Below are 21740 nucleotides of genomic sequence, written 5' to 3'. Positions count from 1 at the left end.
AGTGTGCTATGATGACTCAGAGTTTTAGTACACTTGTGTTCGTGACACGCTTTCCTCTAAGTATTTCGATGATCATTAGTATTCTGATCGCACGGTATAAAGTCCTTACACAATATGAACCGAGGTTACTGGGTTTTATGAGGCACGCCGGTGTTGTGCTGTTTGTGTGGTCTTCTAATTGAGTGAGCTTATAGAGAGCTGCCGGAAAGTTCTCGAGTGGCGACCGCGTACCGGAAGAGGTAGCTTGGGTAGGCCTTCTACAAGATGGACCGACGGCCTATTGAGGCACGCGGGGATTCGCTGGATGCAGGCTGCGTAGGACCGGTCTTTGTGGCGAGACTTGGGGGAGGTCTATGTGCAGCAGTGGACGTCTGTGGGCTGATAAGAAGAAGAAGACTAGACAGCTTCAAAATTATCATTCACTAAACTATAAATTAATGTGTTTTAAGATTGACGAAGTATGTGTTTTGTTATATTTTACTGGATATGGATGGGTACATGCAAAATCAAAACAAAATAACGATTGTCTGTGTTTTTTTTTTTTAGTCTCTTGTAGATAGTACAGGCAACCAGAGAATCTCCCTTCATCATCATCAGCCTTTATCTGCCCACTACTGGACATAGGACTTCCCCAATCTCCGTTCGAACCGCTATAAAAACTTCGTTTTTAACATCAATACTACATGAATTAGTACTTAGTTCAAAATAAAGGAAAACTATTTTAGCTATATGTGAATTGATATGTGTTAACTTTTCATTAACACAAACTGCATTTGCGTCGCAGTTGAGTGCAGGATCGTCTGAAAGAGTATTTTCACTTAAAAAGGCATATACGTATAATAATATGGAATATTCTAGAATGATTGAACAATAATAAAAAACTTAATTGCGTTTTCTGTAAAATACCCACCCTCCTTTAATCTCCTTTTCAAATTATTATTTTAAACGGTTTTATTGAATTATATAAAACTGATTTTTTCTCTTTTTTGAATGACAGATCAGGAATTCTGTCCAAGAAAAATCTTTTTTTAAAACTAAAGAGTTTTAAATACCAAAAGTATTTCTTTACATATGTCAGGCAACCGGTTCTAGAAACAATACAGTGTATAAAGTGATTAAGAACAGTTTTTACAGGGGTCCTACCACCAGTCTTGTGAGTCCGCGCGGGTAAGTACCACCCCGCCTATTTCTGCCGTGAAGCAGCAATGCGTTTCGGTTTGAAGGGTGCGGCAGCCGTTTTAACTATACTGAGACCTTAGAACTAATATCTCAAGGTGGGAGGCGCATTTACGTTATAAATGTCTCAGCGATCACTTAACACCAGGTGGGCTGTGAGCTCGTCCACCCATCTAAATTTTTTGGAAAATATTACTGCTTATATTTTGGAAAAAACTGAATGATCCTAAAACTTTTTAATGTTGCTGTTTTACTATCTTTCTTATGAGCCCGCCCGGGTGGTTAGTTTGTCACCCTGTCTATATCTGCCGTGCCGTTATAATGCGTTTTGGTTTAATACTCGTTATAGTCAATTGAGAATTCGATCTCAGGCCTCAGTTACCGTGTTACCATACTGCACGCTCATAGGTATTATTTATGAAAATAGTCCGTCTCTTGAAGAATGTAAAGCGTGTACTCGAAGAACAAAAAACCCGTCGCCTTTATTTTATCATTCGATAAATTGGAGTGGTGTAAAGATAACATCGTAGTCGTTTCGTGATATGGGACGAAGCGAATTGTTCTGTTTAGATACGCCGCGAACATCACATAAGGTGTGTCCATCTAGAGCAGCGGTCGAGGAACTTTTTTAATTATTACCCCAAAGTATTTTTGTGTAAGTTGATATTACCCCATGGCGAAGAACAAAAAAAAACGAAATCGTTTCTTTTCAGCATCTTGTATATTATATCATCATCATCTTAGGCCTTACAGCCCAGGGTGGGCCTTAGCCTGGTCCAGTATGTCTCTCCAGACTGATCTGTTCAGGGCTTTCTCCTTCCAGTTCTTGACGCCGATATTTTTGAGGTCGCGCTCCACGCCATCCAACCATCGGAGTTTGGGTCTGCCACGACTTCTGCGGCCTTGTATATTATAGCCCACATGATAATTATGAAAAAAAAAAACATTTTTTTTCGTTTCCTTTCATTTCGTTTCATCGAGTTTGGAATCACAACGATTCTAAAGAAGTTTCACTTCAATATATACTTTTTACTCACAAAAGTTTCCTTTTTACCCCCCAAAATTTCTTAGTACCCCATTTGGGGTAATTTACCCCGGTTCACAGACCGCTGATCTAGAGCATTACGCGAGCACCCACCTTCCAGGTCGGAAGGAAACTTCGCAGCAGAATTAAGTATGGTAGTGGTCCAACTCGTAAAGGATTACAAAGCAACCGGTGATCTTAAAAATTAAGAAGAAATTAAGAGCCTTCTCTAGTAAGATGATTATGGGAAGGAGAAGCTAATTGAGGATAGTGTACTGCTACTGCAGAGCCTATTTATTATCAGCTTATTAATTTTATACATAGCTGAACGAAATCACGCTCTCGTTGACCGCTCTTGTTGTTAAGTGACTATCAGAGTTTTTTTTTAATTGCTTATATGGGTGGATGAGCTCACAGCCCACCTGGTGTTAAGTGGTTACTGGAGCTCATGGACATCTACAACGTAAATGCGCCACCCACCTTGAGATATAAGTTCTTAGATCTCAGTATAGTCACAACGGCTGCCCCACCCTTCAAACCGAAACGCATTCGCAACGCTGCTTCACGGCAGAAATAGTCAGGGCGGTGGTACCTACCCGCGCGGACTCACAAGAGGTCCTACCACCAGGTATTATGCAAATTATAATTTTGCGGGTTTTTCACTTTTGTTACACGATGTTATTCCTTCACCGTGGAAGTCAATCGTGAACAGTTGTTGAGTACGTAATTCATTAGAAAAATTGGTACCCGCCTGAGATTCGAACACAGGTGCATCGCTCAACACGAATGCACCAGACGTCTTATCTCATAGGCCACGACGACTTCAAAGAGTCCATAGACATCATATTGTGGATGTAGTCACCCCGCTTGAGACAAAAGGACGAATCTCAATTCAAAGTAACTGATTTATTCGCGCTTGAAACCGAAACGCATGACTGCTATAAAAAGGATAATGCTATATACGGTATATACCCGAGCGGCCTACAATAAGTTCTACCACCGGTAATCCTTTGACCATGAGCAAAGATCTACTAATACAGTTAAAGGTAAAAAACCGTATCGCGTTTTTAAGTAATCCAATGTAATCTATTACTTCACTGCTAGATAGTGGAACGTTGAAAATATGCATTGCGTTACGACAAATAGGCATGACGCTACAGATGAGTCATATTATTATTAATATTATTATTATCATCGGTGTAACTTTTTCCAGTGTTGACTTGAGTCACGCAATTCCCGAGCGATAGTCAATTGTCTATTGTATGCAATCGAATGCCATCGTTCAAAAGAATTTGATATTAGGGTCTGCGATAACGGTAGGCAGCGGCTTGGCTCTGCCCCTGGCATTGCTGAAGTCCATGGGCGACGGTAACCACTCACCATCAGGTGGGCCGTATGTTCGTCAGCCTACAAGGGCATTAAAAAAATACTCGGGTCCAGCGAGTTTCGAATAATATAGGAAGAGACGGGCAAATCAGGATAGGAGTTATTGGATGTTCATGTTAGGAGCTATTGCGACATTGACGATGGGATGTAGTGGAGACCAGCCTAAGGTGGTTCTAAGTCGCGTAGCCGTTTCTTAAATTATTATTCGTGGTTTTCGTAAATGATTTACAAATTAATTAACAACATAACAGAATGTCTAATTTAAATTCAAAGGTTTATAACCAGATGTAGACCAGTTAGGTTGACCTCGGATGCTTCTAATCTTGAACTAGAGGCAGGCTGTGTTCTCTTGACGGGGTGACGTAATGCCGCGTCTGACCGGCCGCCGTGGACTTGTTTTGATGATGCAAAAAAGTTGCGTAAATTTTCGTTTGGAATGTTTTTGTTTTTGTTAGTATTATATTTACGAATGAATACAACAGTAGGCAGTGGTTTGATTGTTTTCCTGGCTTTGCTGATGTCGGCTACGGGAATTCACCATTATTTGGCTCGTATGCTCATATGTGTACAAGAGCAATGAAAAAATAAAGAATATTGTTACGGATATCAAAATTTTTACTAGATAAATAGTGAAAATGTGTCTTGTCGCGAAATTTGTTTGTGACGTGTCTCGTAAAAGTCACAAGACATATTTAAAAGCCGATCCTTTTTACCCTGATCCGGTTTATAAAACGTTTTTATTAGCTTCGGACGTACTATGTATGTTAGTACGTATGTAACGGAATCTTTGAACATGATTTTGACCTCCTACAAGAAGTCGGATTAACTCGAAATTTGGCATACTTATTAAAGACCGATGACAATTCAATATTTAAAAAAAATATGGAAAAATTGAAATTTGACTGAAAAATGAAAAATAAAGAATAGTTTAAAAAAACTAAAAAAATATTATGATGATCATCATCATTATCCTGTCCTTCTCCCAGTCACCTGGGGTCGGCGCAACATATTTTCTCCTTCCATACTCTTCTGTCATATACCATTTCTTCGCTCACTCCCATCTTACCCATATCGTCTTTCACACAATCCATCCATTTCTTCTTAGGTCTACCTCTTCCTCTATATCCTTCCACATTCATAGTTAACACTCTCTTACCAACCTCATTATCATTTCGTCTCATCACATGTCCATACCATCCCAAACGCGCACTCCTCAGCTTCTCTGTCACAGGTGCCACTTTCAGACTTCCTCTAACATAAAAAATATTATGATGATAAAAAGCATAAAATATTCAGCTAAAACAGCAGCAGCAGCTGAATGCTTAAAGCTGGCATTGCACAGTTCTGACCTTGATCGTGTGAAAAGTTGAACGAACTATAAACGAAAATTTTTATTATCTTCAAACACAGAGAGCAATGAGAGATAAAAAACTGTTTCTTTACACACCGTTTTTTTTTTGCGTAGCCGGTAGATAGAGGAAGTGGTAAGGATCTGTTAAATAATAGTGTGCCCAATCTATTCTAGATAACCGCGAGAGTTCTATGCTAATTGTTATAAAACAATTATTATATTTCAGATTTGCGCCGCGAATAAAATTTGCGAGCGACTTCAAATCGGATATATACCTTTTGATAGGTATATCATTGTTCTTATTATTATTTGGACGTGCAACACGTTTGCGATCTCATTTTGACTGCCTTCAATAATTCATCGATGTGGTATCTGATCATAACTTTGGAACGGTGTGTGACTGCTTTTCTACGTTAGATGCGTTAGGGACCCACGAATATGCAATCTAGGTACGTTTTATCATCAGGTAGCCCTAGTAGAACTGTGGTCAGCCATAGTGCGTTTCTATTTAGATATTTTTGCCACGTAACCGATCCATCCCTGGAATGAACTTCTCTCTGCGATGTTTCCTGGGCCCTTTTACAAACGTTAATACAAAAGAGTCCACAGCGTCTTTATGTCCGCTGAACGTGTGCAGTCTGCGAAAATAGCAAAAATAACCACTTCGATAAAGCGGCACGACACGAGAACCCTCTCATCGTGGCCGCCGATAACTACATTCCCGGACCTGCGGACAGAATGGAAAGCAGTCAACGTCGCCCCAAACACGTCATTTCGGATCCTCCCGATCCACTAACGGTGCTTTTAGGTACCCCAAGCACCGGTCATCGTTCTTGTCGAACCCGTCGCTTACGACGAAGGACTCGACGAATAAATTAACCCTCAGACACAGCCCACTGAGTTTCTCGCCGGATCTTCTCAGTGGGTCGCGTTTCCGATCCGGTGGTAGATTTTGCGAAGCACGGCTCTTGCTAGGGTTCGTGTTAGCAACGTCGTCAGATTTGAGTCCCGTGAGCTCACCTACTAGTTAAGGTTACGCTGAAATAGCCTCTCAAGGCTCTCAGCTAGGTAGGAAAAAAAAGCTAATTTATCTACAGTTTTCTAAAAAGCATGGTTTTAAAAAGTCCATATATTCGAAATTTCCACAAAGTTTAGTGTGCTACACAGGGACTGAATATACGGTTACGGTAATTATTTGTTATGATTCTCCGAGGAGCCAAGGTAGCGTTCGCCCAAGGGTCATTGAGCTCATAACCCGATGAGACTTACGAATCGACACGCGATCCTGCGGGCCATAAAAATATTGCCACAGTTTACGATTGTGATGGATGTTTTGAAAATCAAGGGATCTTTTCTTGACGAAATTTTAGGCAATTTGGTATGTTTTAGCACGTTCTTTGGTGAAAAAGCACACTGCCCACCTGAGATGTGAAAAGGTCTAACTCTGAAAGTCGAGTGGCGATACATACCCATTCGGGCTTACAAAACGCCCTACCGGCAATATAATATTTGTTTGAGAAGGGTACCGCATATTTTATGGTGTACAATACCACCGAAACTCGGTCAAATGTATAAAGCTGACAATTTGATGAGGCTACCACATGCCCCCGCCCCCTGTGTTACGTTAATGTTTTTTATTTATTTACCCTTATAGGCTGATGAGCATATGGCCCACCTGATGGTGAGTTGTTAGCATCGCTCATGGACGTCAGCAATGCCAGGGGCAGAGTCAAGCCGCTGCCTACCATTAAGTACTCTTTACAAGCCTCGTTTGAAGAAGGACATGTCATAGCGCTCGGGAGACACCGTGGTTTTATGACAGAAACTTTCCTCGACGTGTCAATGAGCACTGTATCAAGCTACATTATAAATTAATGAAAGTCTTAGGAACGATACAAGTAGAGGACAAACATAAAAAGAAACATTAATCTAACATCATTTCATTTTAACAGTGATAAAAAAAATCTAAACTAAAAGAAAAATTGTTTGCTTTATGTTGATTTCTTGCATTTAAATTCTAACTTTACCAATTTTTTGGCGTAGGTAGATGTAGACGAGAGCTCAATATCAAGTAACAAAAACAATAACATAGTTTAGATAAATAATCCACGTGTAATAATAGATTTGTTTCTTATCGTTCAACTAATGAGGCGAGACATTGCCTTCAATAGGTCGGAATGTAGCGTGAGGAATTGAGAGCGAAGGCTTATTATTTGACACTAGCTTTATGTAACGGGTATTTGGTAGAGATTATTGGGTCCCTCTGTGCTTTATTCTGTATTTTCCTTGGGGATAGCCCTAATGTTTTATTAACCACTAGCTGACTCGGCAGACTTGGTAGTACCTCAATCGATAAATAAAAGACTTAAACTTTTGTATAAAATAAACATAAAACAAACAAAAGGCATCCGTCCGACCGGTGACACATCAAAGGGAAAACAAAATTGCTATTTTTATTTAATTCCGAGCATTTTCATATTTAACTTGTTCTTAAACCTTCTCCGGACTTCCACAAATAATTCAAGACCTATATTAGGAAAATCGGTCCAGCCGTTCTCGAGTTTTAACGAGACTAACGAACAGAAATTCATTTTTATATATATAGATAGATTTCAAAATTAGTCAAAATATACACCCATTAATACATTCAACATAATATATCGTTAATAGACTAGTTATTAAAATCAACAAATTAGATGTGAGCATAATATCCGTAAAGTAGATAGAGTGAAAAGTCATAAGAGACAGTCTTAAATATTTAACCAATAGTACATATATGTATTAAAACAAACTAGAAAAATAAGGTCAAAAAGTGTATCTGAAAACTAACCAATAAACCAATAAAAAAATAAAAGCGTATTAAAAAGAAAATTAAGGTTATAATGTAGTACATATTATGTGTTGTTCAAGATAATCCCATCCACTATATATGTACATCTCTAACTGAGACCGCTACTTTTTTTTGTTGCTCTTGTAGGCAAACGACAGAACAAAACGAACACAAGTCGTCGTGGCCTAAAGGATAAGACGTCCGGTGTATTCGTATCGAGCGATGCAACGGTGTTCGAATCCCGCTGGCGGGTACCAATTTTTCTAATGAAATACGTACTCAGCAAATGTTCACAATTGACTTCCACGGTGAAGGAATAACATCGTGCAATAAAAATCAAACCCGCAAATTTATAATTTGCGTAATTACTGGTGGTAGAACCTCTTGTGAGTCCGCACGGGTAGGTACCACCACCCCGCCTATTTCTGCCGTGAAGCAGTAATGCGTTTCGGTTTGAAGGGTGGGGCAGCCGTTGTGACTATACTGAGACCTTAGAACTATATCTCAAGGTGTGTGGCGCATTTACGTTGTAGATGTCTATGGGCTCCAGTGACCACTTAACACCAGGTGGGCTAGGAGCTCGTCCACACATCTAAGCAATAAAAAAAAAAAACGATTATACGGCCCATCTGAGGGTGAGTGGCTACCATCGCTCATGGACATCAGCAATGCCAGGGGATGAGGCAAGCCGCTGCCCACGACATGCACGCATTCATGTACACTTCTCGCAACATAATTATAATTTAGTTCTCGCGTGAACTCTCCTCGCATTTTCCCGAGTGGTATGGCATGTCATTCTTCAAATTACCTCTTAAAACTTAACAGCTATTAAGTACGTAAGACGTAACAGTTATTTATTAAAGTAACCAGCAAAGCACCTCTTAAAACTTTAGAGTAATAGCTATTTATTGAATTGATCAGTATAACTGATTTTATCGAAATTTAATACATAATGACGTTTGTACGTCTGGCTACGCTCAGCTCATTATTAAAATAAGATTTTTTTTGCCCCTCAGGTTTCAACACAATAAAATCTACACATACATCGGCGAGGTTCTCGTCTCTGTGAACCCTTACAAGACCCTCGACATCTATGGGCCCCAACACATGGCTCAGTACAGGGGCCGGGAGATGTTCGAGGTTCCACCACATGTTTATGCCGTTGCTGATGCTTGCCAGAGGGTTTTACGGCAGCAGGTAAACATACAGACTTATTATGTGTATAGACTTATTATGTGTGTATGTGTTAAGGGAGACAGCGGGTTGGAATGGTGGGCAGCGGCTTGGCTCTGCCCCTGGCATTGCTGACGTCCATGAGCGACGGTGACCACTTACCATCAGGTGGGCCGTATGCTCGTCTGCCTACAGCGGCAATAAAAAAACACGATTCTGTTTTTCCAGTCAATAAAATTTTCAAGTTGATTTGACTCAAGTTGCATGACCTTCACGACTCATATCACTCTTTGTTGGGCACCAGTGGCTTTAGAATGATAAAACATGATGTTCACATATACATGTAGATATTTTTAACCTACATGAAGACCTCACGGATTCGCGTTTGAGCTTGTATAATCATGTTATCACTTTTAAAAGTGTGATGGCATGTGATGACATGACTACGTAAATGCCACCATTCATTTTAAGACATGAAGTTTGAAGTCTGAATTGTACGATATAACTGCTGTCCAATCATTCAAACAGTATGAATGAAGAATGTAATAGCTGAAATGGGCAGAGTGATGGTACTTACCCCGGTAGACTTACAAGATGCCCTACTACCAGTAACGTACAAAGAGCTTAAACTTTCTGAAATTTTTTTATTGCTTAGTTGGGTGGGCGACTCACAGCCCACCTGGTGTTAAGTGGTTACTGGAGTCCATAGACATCTACGACGTAAAAGCGCCACGCATCTTGAGATATAAGTTCTAAGGTCTCAGTATAGTTACAACAGCTGCCCCGCCCTTCAAACCCAAACGCATTACTGCTTCACGACAGAAATAGGCAGGGTGGTGGTACCTACCCGCGCGAACTCACAAGAGGTCCTATCACCAGTAATTACGCAAATTATAATTTTAGCGGGTTTGATTTTTATTACACGACGTTATTCTTTCACCTTGGAAGTCGATCGTGAACACTTGTTGAGTACGTATTTCATTAGAAAAATTGGTACCCGCCTGCAGGATTCGAACACCGGTGCATCGCTCTACACGAATGCACCGGACGTTTTATCCTTCAGTCCACGACGACTGCAACCTATATGATTTTGTAACAGTTTAATTGAAAATAGTGGCCCCGCAGTAGTCGAGATTTGACTATAATTAATTGGAATTGTAGGCTTGTACACTATTATGATTGTATTTTATACTTCTATAATCACAAATTTCGCCAAGACTACACTATAAAAAATATTAACAAAGACAAACAATATTTAATCTATTCTCAATTTGACAACAGACGCCAAGAACAAAAGTTTGACAATAAATAGTATGCATGCGTGTGTGCGTCAAATACATGGTATGTAGTGTGTGTAATGTTTTCTTTATTGATGTAATGTATCTTTTATGCATTATTTTAAAATAAAATATTAGCATTGTGCACTTCTTCTCTATATTCTCTATAAGTGTGGAAAATTTCATACTCCTCCGTCCGCGCAATTTTAAAAAAAAGGGATACAAAGTTTTTGCTTCACGTATTTTAATATATAGATTTTAATGCCATCCCGAGTGAATGTAGTGTAAAATTGAACAGCGAACGTGCTTTATGCTTCCGGAGTTTTTTTTTTGCTTCCAATAAAATGCATTGATTTTGCAAAAAAAAAGCTTCCGAGCCAACACGTTTCCCGTTTTGAATAAATTATTTGTTCGATTGAACTAATTAACGCGAGTACATTATGGCGATTAACATAATGTATGCGACAGATGATTTGAAATCGCATGTTGGTCAAAGTTTAACGAGCCAGGGAATAATTCTCGGTAAAACTCTCACCGCACTTTATAGGCAGCGGCTTGCCTCTGCCCCTGGCCTTGCTGAAGTCCATGGGCGACGGTAACCGCTCACGATGAGGTGGGCCTTATGCTCGTCTGCCTTTTAAAAAAACTTTTTTTACCGTGAATGCTTTCCCCAACCTTGAGACATAATGTATAAGAGTCAATAATCCCATTCACATAGATCGCTTGGAAACTCTAGGTCTAAAAGGGACTTTGGATCGATTTGTGTTTAGTATTGTACACTTAAACTCATAGAAATGCTTAAAATAATTATTTGAGATCTAACTGGTAATACCGGCATTTGTCATCCTTCTCTCCGTAGGCATAAGTTCCGTAATTAACGACAAAAAATAGTTGCCGCTGACCTTGACACAAGAGTTCGAAGGTTCCTTCGCTGTAGTCTAAAATGCATGATTAGTAATGACTCATCTACCTTTACCGGTTAATATACCACAGTGACTAAGTTGATTGGTTTCAATGCTTATTATTGCAATAATTAGTTTTCGTTCATGGTCGAAAAACCCTTTACAAAACCCTGACGAAGTTTCCATACTATACTGTTTTGCTTTGGAAGACACGCGCATGACCAGTTACTAGATTGCCTTCAAAGATTAGTCTATTAACACAATGCTCCTTTTATTCCAGGGAAGGGACACGTGCGTCCTTATATCGGGTGAATCGGGTGCAGGCAAAACTGAGGCATCTAAATTCATAATGAAGTACATCGCTGCGAACACAACACAAGTACACAGGGAATATATTGACAGGTGTGGGCCGTAGGTGGTGGCGGTGTAAGAAGTAAGGCCACTGGAGACAGTCGATATGGTTCGAAAAAGACTAGTGGAGTCATTATTTACTGGTGGTCTTGTGAGTCCGCCACGGGTAGGTACCATCCCTCTGCCTATTTCTGCCGTGAAGCAGTAATGCGTTTCGGTTTGAAGGGCGGGGCAGCCGTCGTACTACAAAAACTGAGACTTAGAACTCATGTTTCAAGGTGGGTGGCGGCATTTAGGTTGTAGATGTCTATGGGCTCCATTAAACACTTAACACCAGGTGGGCCGTGAGCTCGTCCACCCATCGAAGCAATAAAAAAAGATATCTGCAGGGCTTTTAGAACGGGAAGGCTACATCCCCTTGTTTGTGGGAGAACATTTAAATGGTGGTAGGACTTATTCTGAGTTCACATGGGTCTTTACCATCATTCCAGTTAAGCACATGGACGAGATGATAAGTGACAATTTGCGTTTTCCACAATTACCTTAAGATGTTCTTACGGATTCGGAATGATGATAATATGGTACCTAACAACATGAAAAGATCGTGATAAAGATCGCTTGATTATTTGGCGATGACGGGCAGTGCGTTACGAGACTAACTATGTTCTTATTCCGTGCATCACTTACTGGATTTAAAACTTAAATCTTCATTTTCATTTTCAGAGTGAAAAACGTTTTGATACAGTCAAATACCATACTTGAAACATTTGGCAACGCAAAAACAAATCGCAACGATAATTCGTCCCGTTTCGGCAAATACATGGACATACATTTCGATTATAAGGGCGACCCAGTCGGCGGACACATCAGCAACTACCTCTTGGAGAAAAGTAGAGTGGTCAGCCTTCAACCGGGCGAGAGAAACTTTCATTCGTTTTATCAGGTTAGTTTAAAAAGTTGAGTATTTCTTTCTGCTATAGAAGATATTTTGAACATTTTCTCATTTACGATGACACATTTACGAACCTGAAGATGGAGATATTATAAACCTAGTTGGGCAAGGTAGGAGGTGTCAGCCCACGGTACAGGTCTGTTGTAAGGTGGACTAAACAAGTTAAGGTTCCAGCGAATTGCCTCCCGCACATATGAAACTGGCCACTAAAGCCGTAACGCCACGACCGCTCTGCCCAGATTATCGGGGCGAAGATGAAGACAAAGCAGGAGGTATAATTCAAACGGCGAATGTCCTTTTTGGGATATTTTTAAGCGCTTTGAAATTACCAGTTTTATACATAGCATAACATAAAAACTGGTGTTGTGAGGACCATTTTCGTCTCTTGTCGGTCCCCTTAGGGTTGCCACTCAAGCGAACGCCGTCATCAGCACCAGCCCATAGTCGTCCACTACTGGACATAGGCTAAAGACCGCGCTCAGCATACACCACTTCACCACTGAGTCGGTTTTTCGGCTCTCCTCGTCCTTACTTGCCGGCCACTCTTCGAAGGTTATCACATCATCTAGATGGGGGCGTCCCACGTTTTTTGTTGCGCGGATTCCACTCAAGTAACCGTCTGCTCCGGCGATCGTTTGTTCGATGGCATATGCGTCCAGTCCATTGCTGTCTCAGCTTGCCGACTCTCTGAGCTGACGAGGGAACGCCAAGCGCAACTGTTACAAAGGTGACTCAAAAACCGATTGCTAATATGCAGACCGGAGAGTGACTGACGCAAGCAACTCTTAGTCACGGTATAAAGAGTAAAGTTTTTCATTGTTTCCGAATAAAGAACGCGAATGATACCGCCTTACTCGTCTAATGTTTACTAAATCAAGCAAAATACTGTTTTGAAATTTCAAAAATCCTCATTTATTTTGGATTGCAGCTCCTTAGTTCAAACAATCCGGTTTTGAAAAAACTGGGAATGTCAACGAACACGGCCTACAAGATCCTGGGCAGCGAAAGACCTACAGCGCACGATTCTAAACTTTATTCCCAAACGAATAGTGCGTTTAATGCTCTGGGCTTCTCTAATTCGGTCATCGAGGATATATGGAATATTGTCGCCGGTGTTATTTTATTGGTACGTATTACGTTTTATTATTTTCTACAGTAGGGCTGACTAGAGAATCAGTTTCTTTTTATCATTGGAAATGGAAATGTAAAGGCAACAGTGAGGTTGGTTGATCTGAAATGTCATAAAGGTGGGCAGGTGGTGGGACTATTTCGCTATCTGTTTCTCGTACAATCTATTTTTTTATTTTATTTTTTATTGCTTAGATGAGTGGACGAGCTCACAGCCCACATAGTGTTAAGTGGTTACTGTGATTACTGGAGTCCATAGACATCTATAACGTAAATGCACCACACATCTTGAGATATAAGTTCTAAGGTCTCATTATAGTTATAACGGCTGCCCTGCTCTTCAAACCGAAACGTATTACTGTTTTATGGCAGAAATAGGCAGGATGGTGATGTGCGGACTTACAAGGTCCTACCACCAGTAACAATTGTGACGTTTTTTTTTTTTTTTTTATTTTTTTTTTTTAAAGTAACATCAATGTTATTTGTTTAAATATAAATGTGGACTGGTTGTGTCCCTGGGTCCGAACCCGCGTGTGATGTAGTGTTGCGCGCGCAGGGCGAGGTGACGTTCGAGGGCGGGGAGGGCGGGGCGGGCGGGGAGGAGGGCGGCGCCGTGGCGGCGGGCGCGGTGGCGGGCGCGGTGCGTGCGCTGGGCGTGGCGGAGGCGGGGCTGCGCGCCGTGCTGGGGCGCCGCGTGCTGGCCGCCGGGCACGACCTGGTCACCAAGCAGCACTCGCTCGTGGACGCGCACTACACCAGGCTGGCGCTGGCCAAGGCGGCCTACGACAGACTCTTCACCTGGATCGTGCAACAGGTATCCGCTTCTTGTACAACCCTCCACTGTCAATACACTTAGACCAACTGTTTATAAACATACCAAAGTGCTGATAGAACATTCTTATGTCACGGTAAATTTTTTCACAAAAATGGTGCACGTTAAAGAAGTGAAACTTCTTTAATTATTCTTCGGAACTTTTTTAATTATTACCCCAAAATATTTTTGTGTAAGTTGATATTACCCCATGGCGAAGAAACGATGGGGAAAAAAAAACTAAATCGCTTCTTTTTAGCATCTTTCATATTATAGCCCCCATGATAATTTTTAAAGGAAACAATAAGTAAAAAAATAATTTAAACATCATGTATTCAATTTATCAATGTAATACCTAGTAATACATAACGGTAATTAACTTAAATTATTCTCTTTGGGAAGTTTCACTTCAATATATACTTTTTACTCACAACAGTTTCATTTTTACTCGCCAAAATTTAATTTTACTCCATTTGGGGTAATTTACCCCGGTTCCCCGACCGCTGGTGTATAGTATTGTGGTTTTTTTAATTTTCATCCTTAATTCAAATTTCTCTTGTAATAAGGAATGCTGTGTTTAAGAGAAACGATCCAGCTCGCTTTGTCCTCTCTTTTTCTCTACGGTCGAGTGGTTCGCGAGACGCTTTGTCTATTTTCTTTTTCACTCTCGCTCTTCCTAAATTGTATCTTTTCTCTCTAGCCGTAAAGAATCTGTCACGAGTTAAATTTTACTCTCAACACGTCTAAAGAAGTTCCACTTCACAAACTTGACGACGAGTGTGGTTACGGGGTGTAACAAGAAAACCGTGACGTGTGATATATAAAAGTGAACCAAACGTATAAGCGAATTCTGCATGTACCGTTTGCAGATAAACAAAGCCATCGACGTCCCGGCCGGCACGTACAAGAACACCCTCATCGGCGTGCTCGACATCTACGGGTTCGAGATCTTCGAGACCAACAGCTTCGAGCAGTTCTGCATCAACTACTGCAACGAGAAGCTGCAGCAGCTCTTCATCGGTAACTGTCGACCCCCCCGCTGCAGACCCTACGTGGTGCAGACGGACTAGCTCGGGACCCTCCTGGTGTTTACCGTGCACTATAAAAATAAACTTTTGATTGTGGCGCTTGGAATGTGCTGTCTCTCATAATGGAATGCGTATTCAAAATTCTGTTAATCAATGAGGAGTTCCTTTGGGGTCTATACCAATATGTGTGCGCCTCAACCATGTCATAGTATAACTTAACTTAACACAAAAATACCATGAAGTTGACCATCGAAGACTCTTTATACAGTGGGGTCGGCCCTGGGTGTCGCTTCAGCTCATGTTCACCATGGACATGCATCGTCACACCAACTAAACCACCACGTGGAGATTCAACTCCGCGCTATAAGAGGAAGTGGTTCTGATTTAACTTGCCAAACTCGACACAAATATGATTAATAAATTCAAAATTGACTCGATAACGCCCCTTACCGTCTGCTAAGGTCTCTGCACAATGTAATTCCAGAGCTGGTGCTGAAACAAGAGCAAGAGGAGTACGCGCGCGAGGGCATACAGTGGACGCCGGTGCAGTACTTCAACAACAGGATCATCTGCGAGCTCATCGACGCGCCTCATCACGGCGTCATCGCCATCATGGACGAGGCCTGCCTCAACCCCACACAGGTCACTACAGCATGGGAGCGCGCAGTAGGGCTGCTGCTCACCGACAATGCCTGACGACACTGTCTCCGACATTGCTCGGCGAGACTGTCCGAACGACACTGTCAGCACAATCTAACATCCGACACTTTTCGCCGTCTCAGTCATACGACACTGAACGCCGACACTCCTCTCCGGTACGGACCGTACACACTGACATCCGACATGGTACGACGACATTGTCCGAACGACACTACCCACACACACTGACATGCGACACTGCTCGCTGACACTCATGGCCTACGCGGTCCGTACACACTAATATCAGACACATTTCGCCGACATTGTTCAACGACACTGTTCGCCGACACTATTCGCCGACACTGTTCGCCGACACTGTTCGCCGACACTGCTCGCCGACACTGCCCACTAACGTGGTCTGTTCGCACCAGATCTCGGACCAGCAGCTGCTGGAAGCGATGGACAAGCGGCTGACGGGCCACCGCCACTACACGTCTCGGCAGCTGGCGCCGACCGACAAGAAACTCAAGCACGGAGTCGACTTCAGGATAACGTGAGTCTTAAGTCTTATGTTTGTAGGTATAGAGTGCATTTTAGTGTGGACTCCAACTGATTACTAAACTGATCTTTATTTCATTATAATTTTGTGAGAATTATAATTTTCTGTTTATAATTTTCGACCCCCACCGCGTGTCGTGTTGCAGGCACTACGCCGGCGACGTGACGTACGCCATCACCGGCTTCATGGACAAGAACAAGGACTCGCTGTGGCAGGACCTCAAGAGGCTGCTGCACTCCTCCAGCAACGCCTCGCTGGCCGCCATGTGGCCCGAGGGCGCCGCCGACATACAGAAGGTACCCCCCGCCCCGCGCTGTGCCCTCCCGCGCCTGTGACAACAGGAATGTGTGTTCTGAAGCCTCAGCCGGGGATGAGCAACTTTCAACCTGTTTATTATAGTCCAGACGGGCGACCAAGTCCTCGACCTAGCTCTTTGGACACAGGAGTCCACAGACATCGCGCTGTGGACGCCGCTGTCTGGGGACGTGAGGTCGATGTCTCAACCGTGATGTATAATGGCTGGCCCATCCTCCGCAGCATGCCCTCTCGTGTGTTTTATTGCATAGTGGCTTATGAGTTGGAGTATATAAAAAGGATCCTAAAAGCCATTGAATAACAATAAACAGAATCGATGCGTGACCCCGCAATAGTGTATGTGACACGTGTGATGTGTGCGCAGACCTCCCGGCGCCCCCCCTCCGCCGCGTCGCTGTTCCGCTCGTCGCTGGCGGCGCTGGTGGCGGGGCTGCACTCCAAGGAGCCCTTCTACGTGCGCTGCCTCAAGCCCAACCCCCTGCAGGCGCCCTCCACCTGGGACCCCCTGCTGGTAACGCACCCCCCACTCGCGCGACCCTAGTACCTGACAACGGATACCGTGAGCTTGGTGCTCTTCTGTTATATTATAACAATCTATAGGAGTTAGACACAGTTCAGTAAGAATACCACATGATAAGCATATTGTTATAGCTCGCAAGGGAATTGTGCTTGGGGACTGAGCCCTCCGGTCTCCCGGCCACGTGGCCGCACTATCGCAGAACCCCTGCGGAGTATTAGATATCTTTGTCCAGACCTAAATGCAGCCAGTGTATACCGGACCAATACTTTCGAATCATTCTTTCTCTTCTGGCACAAGGAATGAGTGCCTGTACAGACATGCGCGCCTCCAGGTGCAGCACCAGACCGCGTACCTGGGGCTGGTGGAGAACGTGCGCGTGCGGCGGGCGGGGTTCGCGTGCCGCGTGCGCTACGACCGCTTCGTGCAGCGCTACAAGATGTTGTCGCAGTACACGTGGCCCAACTACCGCGGACACTCGCCCCGGGACGCCGCCGCCGTGCTGCTGCGGGACCTGCGCCTGGACGACGTGCACTACGGACACACCAAGCTCTTCATCAGGTCAGTGCGCGCAGTGTAGCGCCTCCAGCACGCGGCCCCCCACCGCGGCCCCCCACCGCCGTGCTGCTGCGGGACCTGCGCCTGGACGACGTGCACTACGGACACACCAAGCTCTTCATCAGGTCAGTGCGCGCAGTGTAGCGCCTCCAGCACGCGGCCCCCCACCGCGGCCCCCCACCGCCGTGCTGCTGCGGGACCTGCGCCTGGACGACGTGCACTACGGACACACCAAGCTCTTCATCAGGTCAGTGCGCGCAGTGTAGCGCCTCCAGCACGCGGCCCCCCACCGCGGCCCCCCACCGCCGTGCTGCTGCGGGACCTGCGCCTGGACGACGTGCACTACGGACACACCAAGCTCTTCATCAGGTCAGTGCGCGCAGTGTAGCGCCTCCAGCACGCGGCCCCCACCGCGGCCCCCCACCGCCGTGCTGCTGCGGGACCTGCGCCTGGACGACGTGCACTACGGACACACCAAGCTCTTCATCAGGTCAGTGCGCGCAGTGTAGCGCCTCCAGCACGCGGCCCCCCACCGCGGCCCCCCACCGCCGTGCTGCTGCGGGACCTGCGCCTGGACGACGTGCACTACGGACACACCAAGCTCTTCATCAGGTCAGTGCGCGCAGTGTAGCGCCTCCAGCACGCGGCCCCCCACCGCGGCCCCCCACCGCCGTGCTGCTGCGGGACCTGCGCCTGGACGACGTGCACTACGGACACACCAAGCTCTTCATCAGGTCAGTGCGCGCAGTGTAGCGCCTCCAGCACGCGGCCCCCACCGCGGCCCCCCACCGCCGTGCTGCTGCGGGACCTGCGCCTGGACGACGTGCACTACGGACACACCAAGCTCTTCATCAGGTCAGTGCGCGCAGTGTAGCGCCTCCAGCACGCGGCCCCCCACCGCGGCCCCCCACCGCCGTGCTGCTGCGGGACCTGCGCCTGGACGACGTGCACTACGGACACACCAAGCTCTTCATCAGGTCAGTGCGCGCAGTGTAGCGCCTCCAGCACGCGGCCCCCCACCGCGGCCCCCCACCGCCGTGCTGCTGCGGGACCTGCGCCTGGACGACGTGCACTACGGACACACCAAGCTCTTCATCAGGTCAGTGCGCGCAGTGTAGCGCCTCCAGCACGCGGCCCCCCACCGCCGTGCTGCTGCGGGACCTGCGCCTGGACGACGTGCACTACGGACACACCAAGCTCTTCATCAGGTCAGTGCGCGCAGTGTAGCGCCTCCAGCACGCGGCCCCCCACCGCGGCCCCCCACCGCCGTGCTGCTGCGGGACCTGCGCCTGGACGACGTGCACTACGGACACACCAAGCTCTTCATCAGGTCAGTGCGCGCAGTGTAGCGCCTCCAGCACGCGGCCCCCCACCGCCGTGCTGCTGCGGGACCTGCGCCTGGACGACGTGCACTACGGACACACCAAGCTCTTCATCAGGTCAGTACGTGCCTAGGGTCCAACGACTCGCGTCTCCTTCCCAGACGAGAATCCCTCCGGGGCATCACACTGTCACACACAACGTTCTCAGACGGACCTGCGCTGACACTGCCTCATGTGAGTCATAGGTTCAGTAATACCAATAAATGAATATGTCGGAAAGACTATAAACCGATCAATGATGGCCCTACATGGTTAAATATATGTTGTACCCGAATATGAAAAAATATTTAAAGGAAACTCTAATTCTAGGAGTGCTAAAACGCTGCAAAGCCTAGAGGCGGCCCGCGCAGAACTGATTCCTTCCATCGTGGTGCTGCTGCAGAAGTTGTGGCGAGGAGCGATCGCCAGGAGGAGATACAAGAAGATGAAGGCCGCACTAACCATATACAATGCTTGGAAGTAAGTCGTGTTGTAATATGTCCAATCTAGAAGTCTATCGAAAATAATCTAATTTCACACAACCAAATTTAAGTGGGTACATTTTATAAAATGTCTTCATTCGAGCAGTCCTGCTCGAACGGTGTCTTTATCCTGTTCGCAACTTCGTAAGCATAAGATCATCTTGCGAAACTTACAAGAGCAGTGCTCGGATCCGCTAACTCCTCCACAACCCCCGCCCACAACCAGACGCTACCGCTACCGGCGCTACATCTCGGAGCTGCAGACGGAGCTGTCCCGCCACCGCGGCGTCATCCGGCGCTGGCCCCCCGCGCCGCGCGGCCTGGACCCCTCGCTGCTGGCGGCGGCGTACCGGCGGTGGCGCGCCTACCTCGTGCTGCGCGCCGTGCCGCGGGAGCGCCGGGCCGAGCTGCGCCTCAAGGTGTGCTGCGGCGCGGCGCTGCGGGGGCGGCGGCGGCACTGGGGCGCGGCCCGGCCGTGGCGCGGGGACTACCTGGCCGCGCCCGACTACAACGAGAAGGCGGGTGAGTACGGCCGCGGGACGTGTGGCCTGCGAGCCGCGCGTTGCTCTTTTTATTTTTTTTATTGCTTAGATGGTTGGACGAGCTCACAGCCCACCTGCTGTTTAGTGGTTACTGGAGTCCATAGACATTTACAACGTAAATGCGCCACCCACCGTGAGACATAAGTTTTAAGGTCTCAGTATAGTTACAACGGCTGCCTTACCCTTCAAACCGAAACGCATTACTGCTTCATGGCAAAAATAGGCAGGGTGGTGGTACCTCATACCCTCATCCGGATTCTGGCCTCGGAGGGGATCGGACGTCAGGTGTAAGAGTACAGGGGAGTCGTTTAGTGGGTGGGCCCTAAAATTCCATGGGCCCGCGGTCTGCTCTCAACACCTACAGATCGTTGAGTCCCACATACTCCGCGCGCCCCTTAGGTGGGGGATCTCGTAGGAGGTTCGGCCCCGGCCCGAAAAAAAAGGGTGCTGGTACCTACCCGCGCGGACCCACAAAAGGTCCTACCACCAGTTCACCAGCACACCGCCTGTCCGCAGGGGCGTACCGGGCGCAGGTCGCGAGCATGCAGAAGGCGGGCCAGATAGACAAGCCGCTGTTCTCGTGCCGCATACACAAGTTCAACCGCTACAACAAGTCCTCCGAGAGATGTCTGCTCGTCACTAGCACGGCGATATACAAATTGGATTCGAACAGTTTCAAGCCACTGAAGAAACCTACTTATATTAAAGACGTAAGGTTCATTTTTAAATAATTTACCCTTTTCTTGTTTAAACGTTAGGAAAATTTGTTGTGATTTTGTGTTGTACTAATGGACGCCCTCACACGAACGGTAGTCTCTCGTTTTTTCTTTTACTAATAAAAAGAAGGTCCAGACATTGGGGACCGCCCCAGGGGCGACGCAGGGGCAATGCGCAGTCCGGGGGTTGGAAGCGCCTCTCGACTTGTCCACTATGAATTTTACCTTAAATTAGCAGGAGAGACCATAGAGCTTGTAAGTGGGGCGATCACCCCCGAGTAACACCATTACTCTGTGATCCGCGCGCAGGTGGGGGCCGTGCGCGTGATGAGCTCGGACGTGCAGCTGGTGGTGCTGTGCGTGCCGTCCGCCAAGAACGACCTGGTGGCCGCGCTCGAAGCCCCCGGGGACGACCTGGTCGGCGAGCTGCTGGGCGTGCTGGCCAGCAGATACTGCATGTGAGTACCTCGCACGACCGGTAACAGTAGACAAACTATAATTATGTATGGTGTACTTCATCTTTATGGTGGTAGGACCTCTTGTGAGTCCGGACGAGTAGGTACCACCACCCTGCCTATTTCAACCGTGAAGCAGTAATGCGTTTCGGTTTGAGGGGTGGGGCAGCCGTTGTAACTATACTGACACCTTAAAGCTCATGTCTC

The 21740-nt window shown here is 45.9% G+C and overlaps 1 protein-coding gene across 2 annotated transcripts in view; it reads left to right on the top strand.

Moving 5' to 3' along the window:
• The window catches only part of Myo31DF (Unconventional myosin ID), a 47924-nt gene that overhangs the window by 24133 nt on the left and 2051 nt on the right, over positions 1 to 21740 (top strand). Inside the window, exons 2-16 of one of the 2 annotated variants that reach the window (XM_028176992.2) lie at positions 8784 to 8964; positions 11400 to 11521; positions 12194 to 12413; positions 13351 to 13548; positions 14107 to 14364; positions 15231 to 15381; positions 15874 to 16031; positions 16460 to 16581; positions 16733 to 16883; positions 17267 to 17413; positions 17754 to 17980; positions 19669 to 19818; positions 20047 to 20342; positions 20879 to 21072; positions 21388 to 21536. In XM_028176992.2, coding sequence (XP_028032793.2) covers positions 8784 to 8964; positions 11400 to 11521; positions 12194 to 12413; positions 13351 to 13548; positions 14107 to 14364; positions 15231 to 15381; positions 15874 to 16031; positions 16460 to 16581; positions 16733 to 16883; positions 17267 to 17413; positions 17754 to 17980; positions 19669 to 19818; positions 20047 to 20342; positions 20879 to 21072; positions 21388 to 21536 — 2724 coding nt within the window. Of the gene's footprint in view, positions 1 to 8783; positions 8965 to 11399; positions 11553 to 12193; positions 12414 to 13350; positions 13549 to 14106; positions 14365 to 15230; positions 15382 to 15873; positions 16032 to 16459; positions 16582 to 16732; positions 16884 to 17266; positions 17414 to 17753; positions 17981 to 19668; positions 19819 to 20046; positions 20343 to 20878; positions 21073 to 21387; positions 21537 to 21740 lie in introns of those variants that run through there. The other variant, XM_089728983.1, reaches the window with a different exon arrangement.

This window comes from Bombyx mandarina, chromosome 08 (assembly GCF_030267445.1).
Source record: "Bombyx mandarina strain Sakado chromosome 08, ASM3026744v2".
Taxonomy (NCBI): Eukaryota; Metazoa; Arthropoda; class Insecta; order Lepidoptera; family Bombycidae; genus Bombyx; species Bombyx mandarina.
The sequence above is the reverse complement of the archived record's forward strand: the minus strand, read 5'-3'. Positions and strand labels throughout refer to the sequence as shown.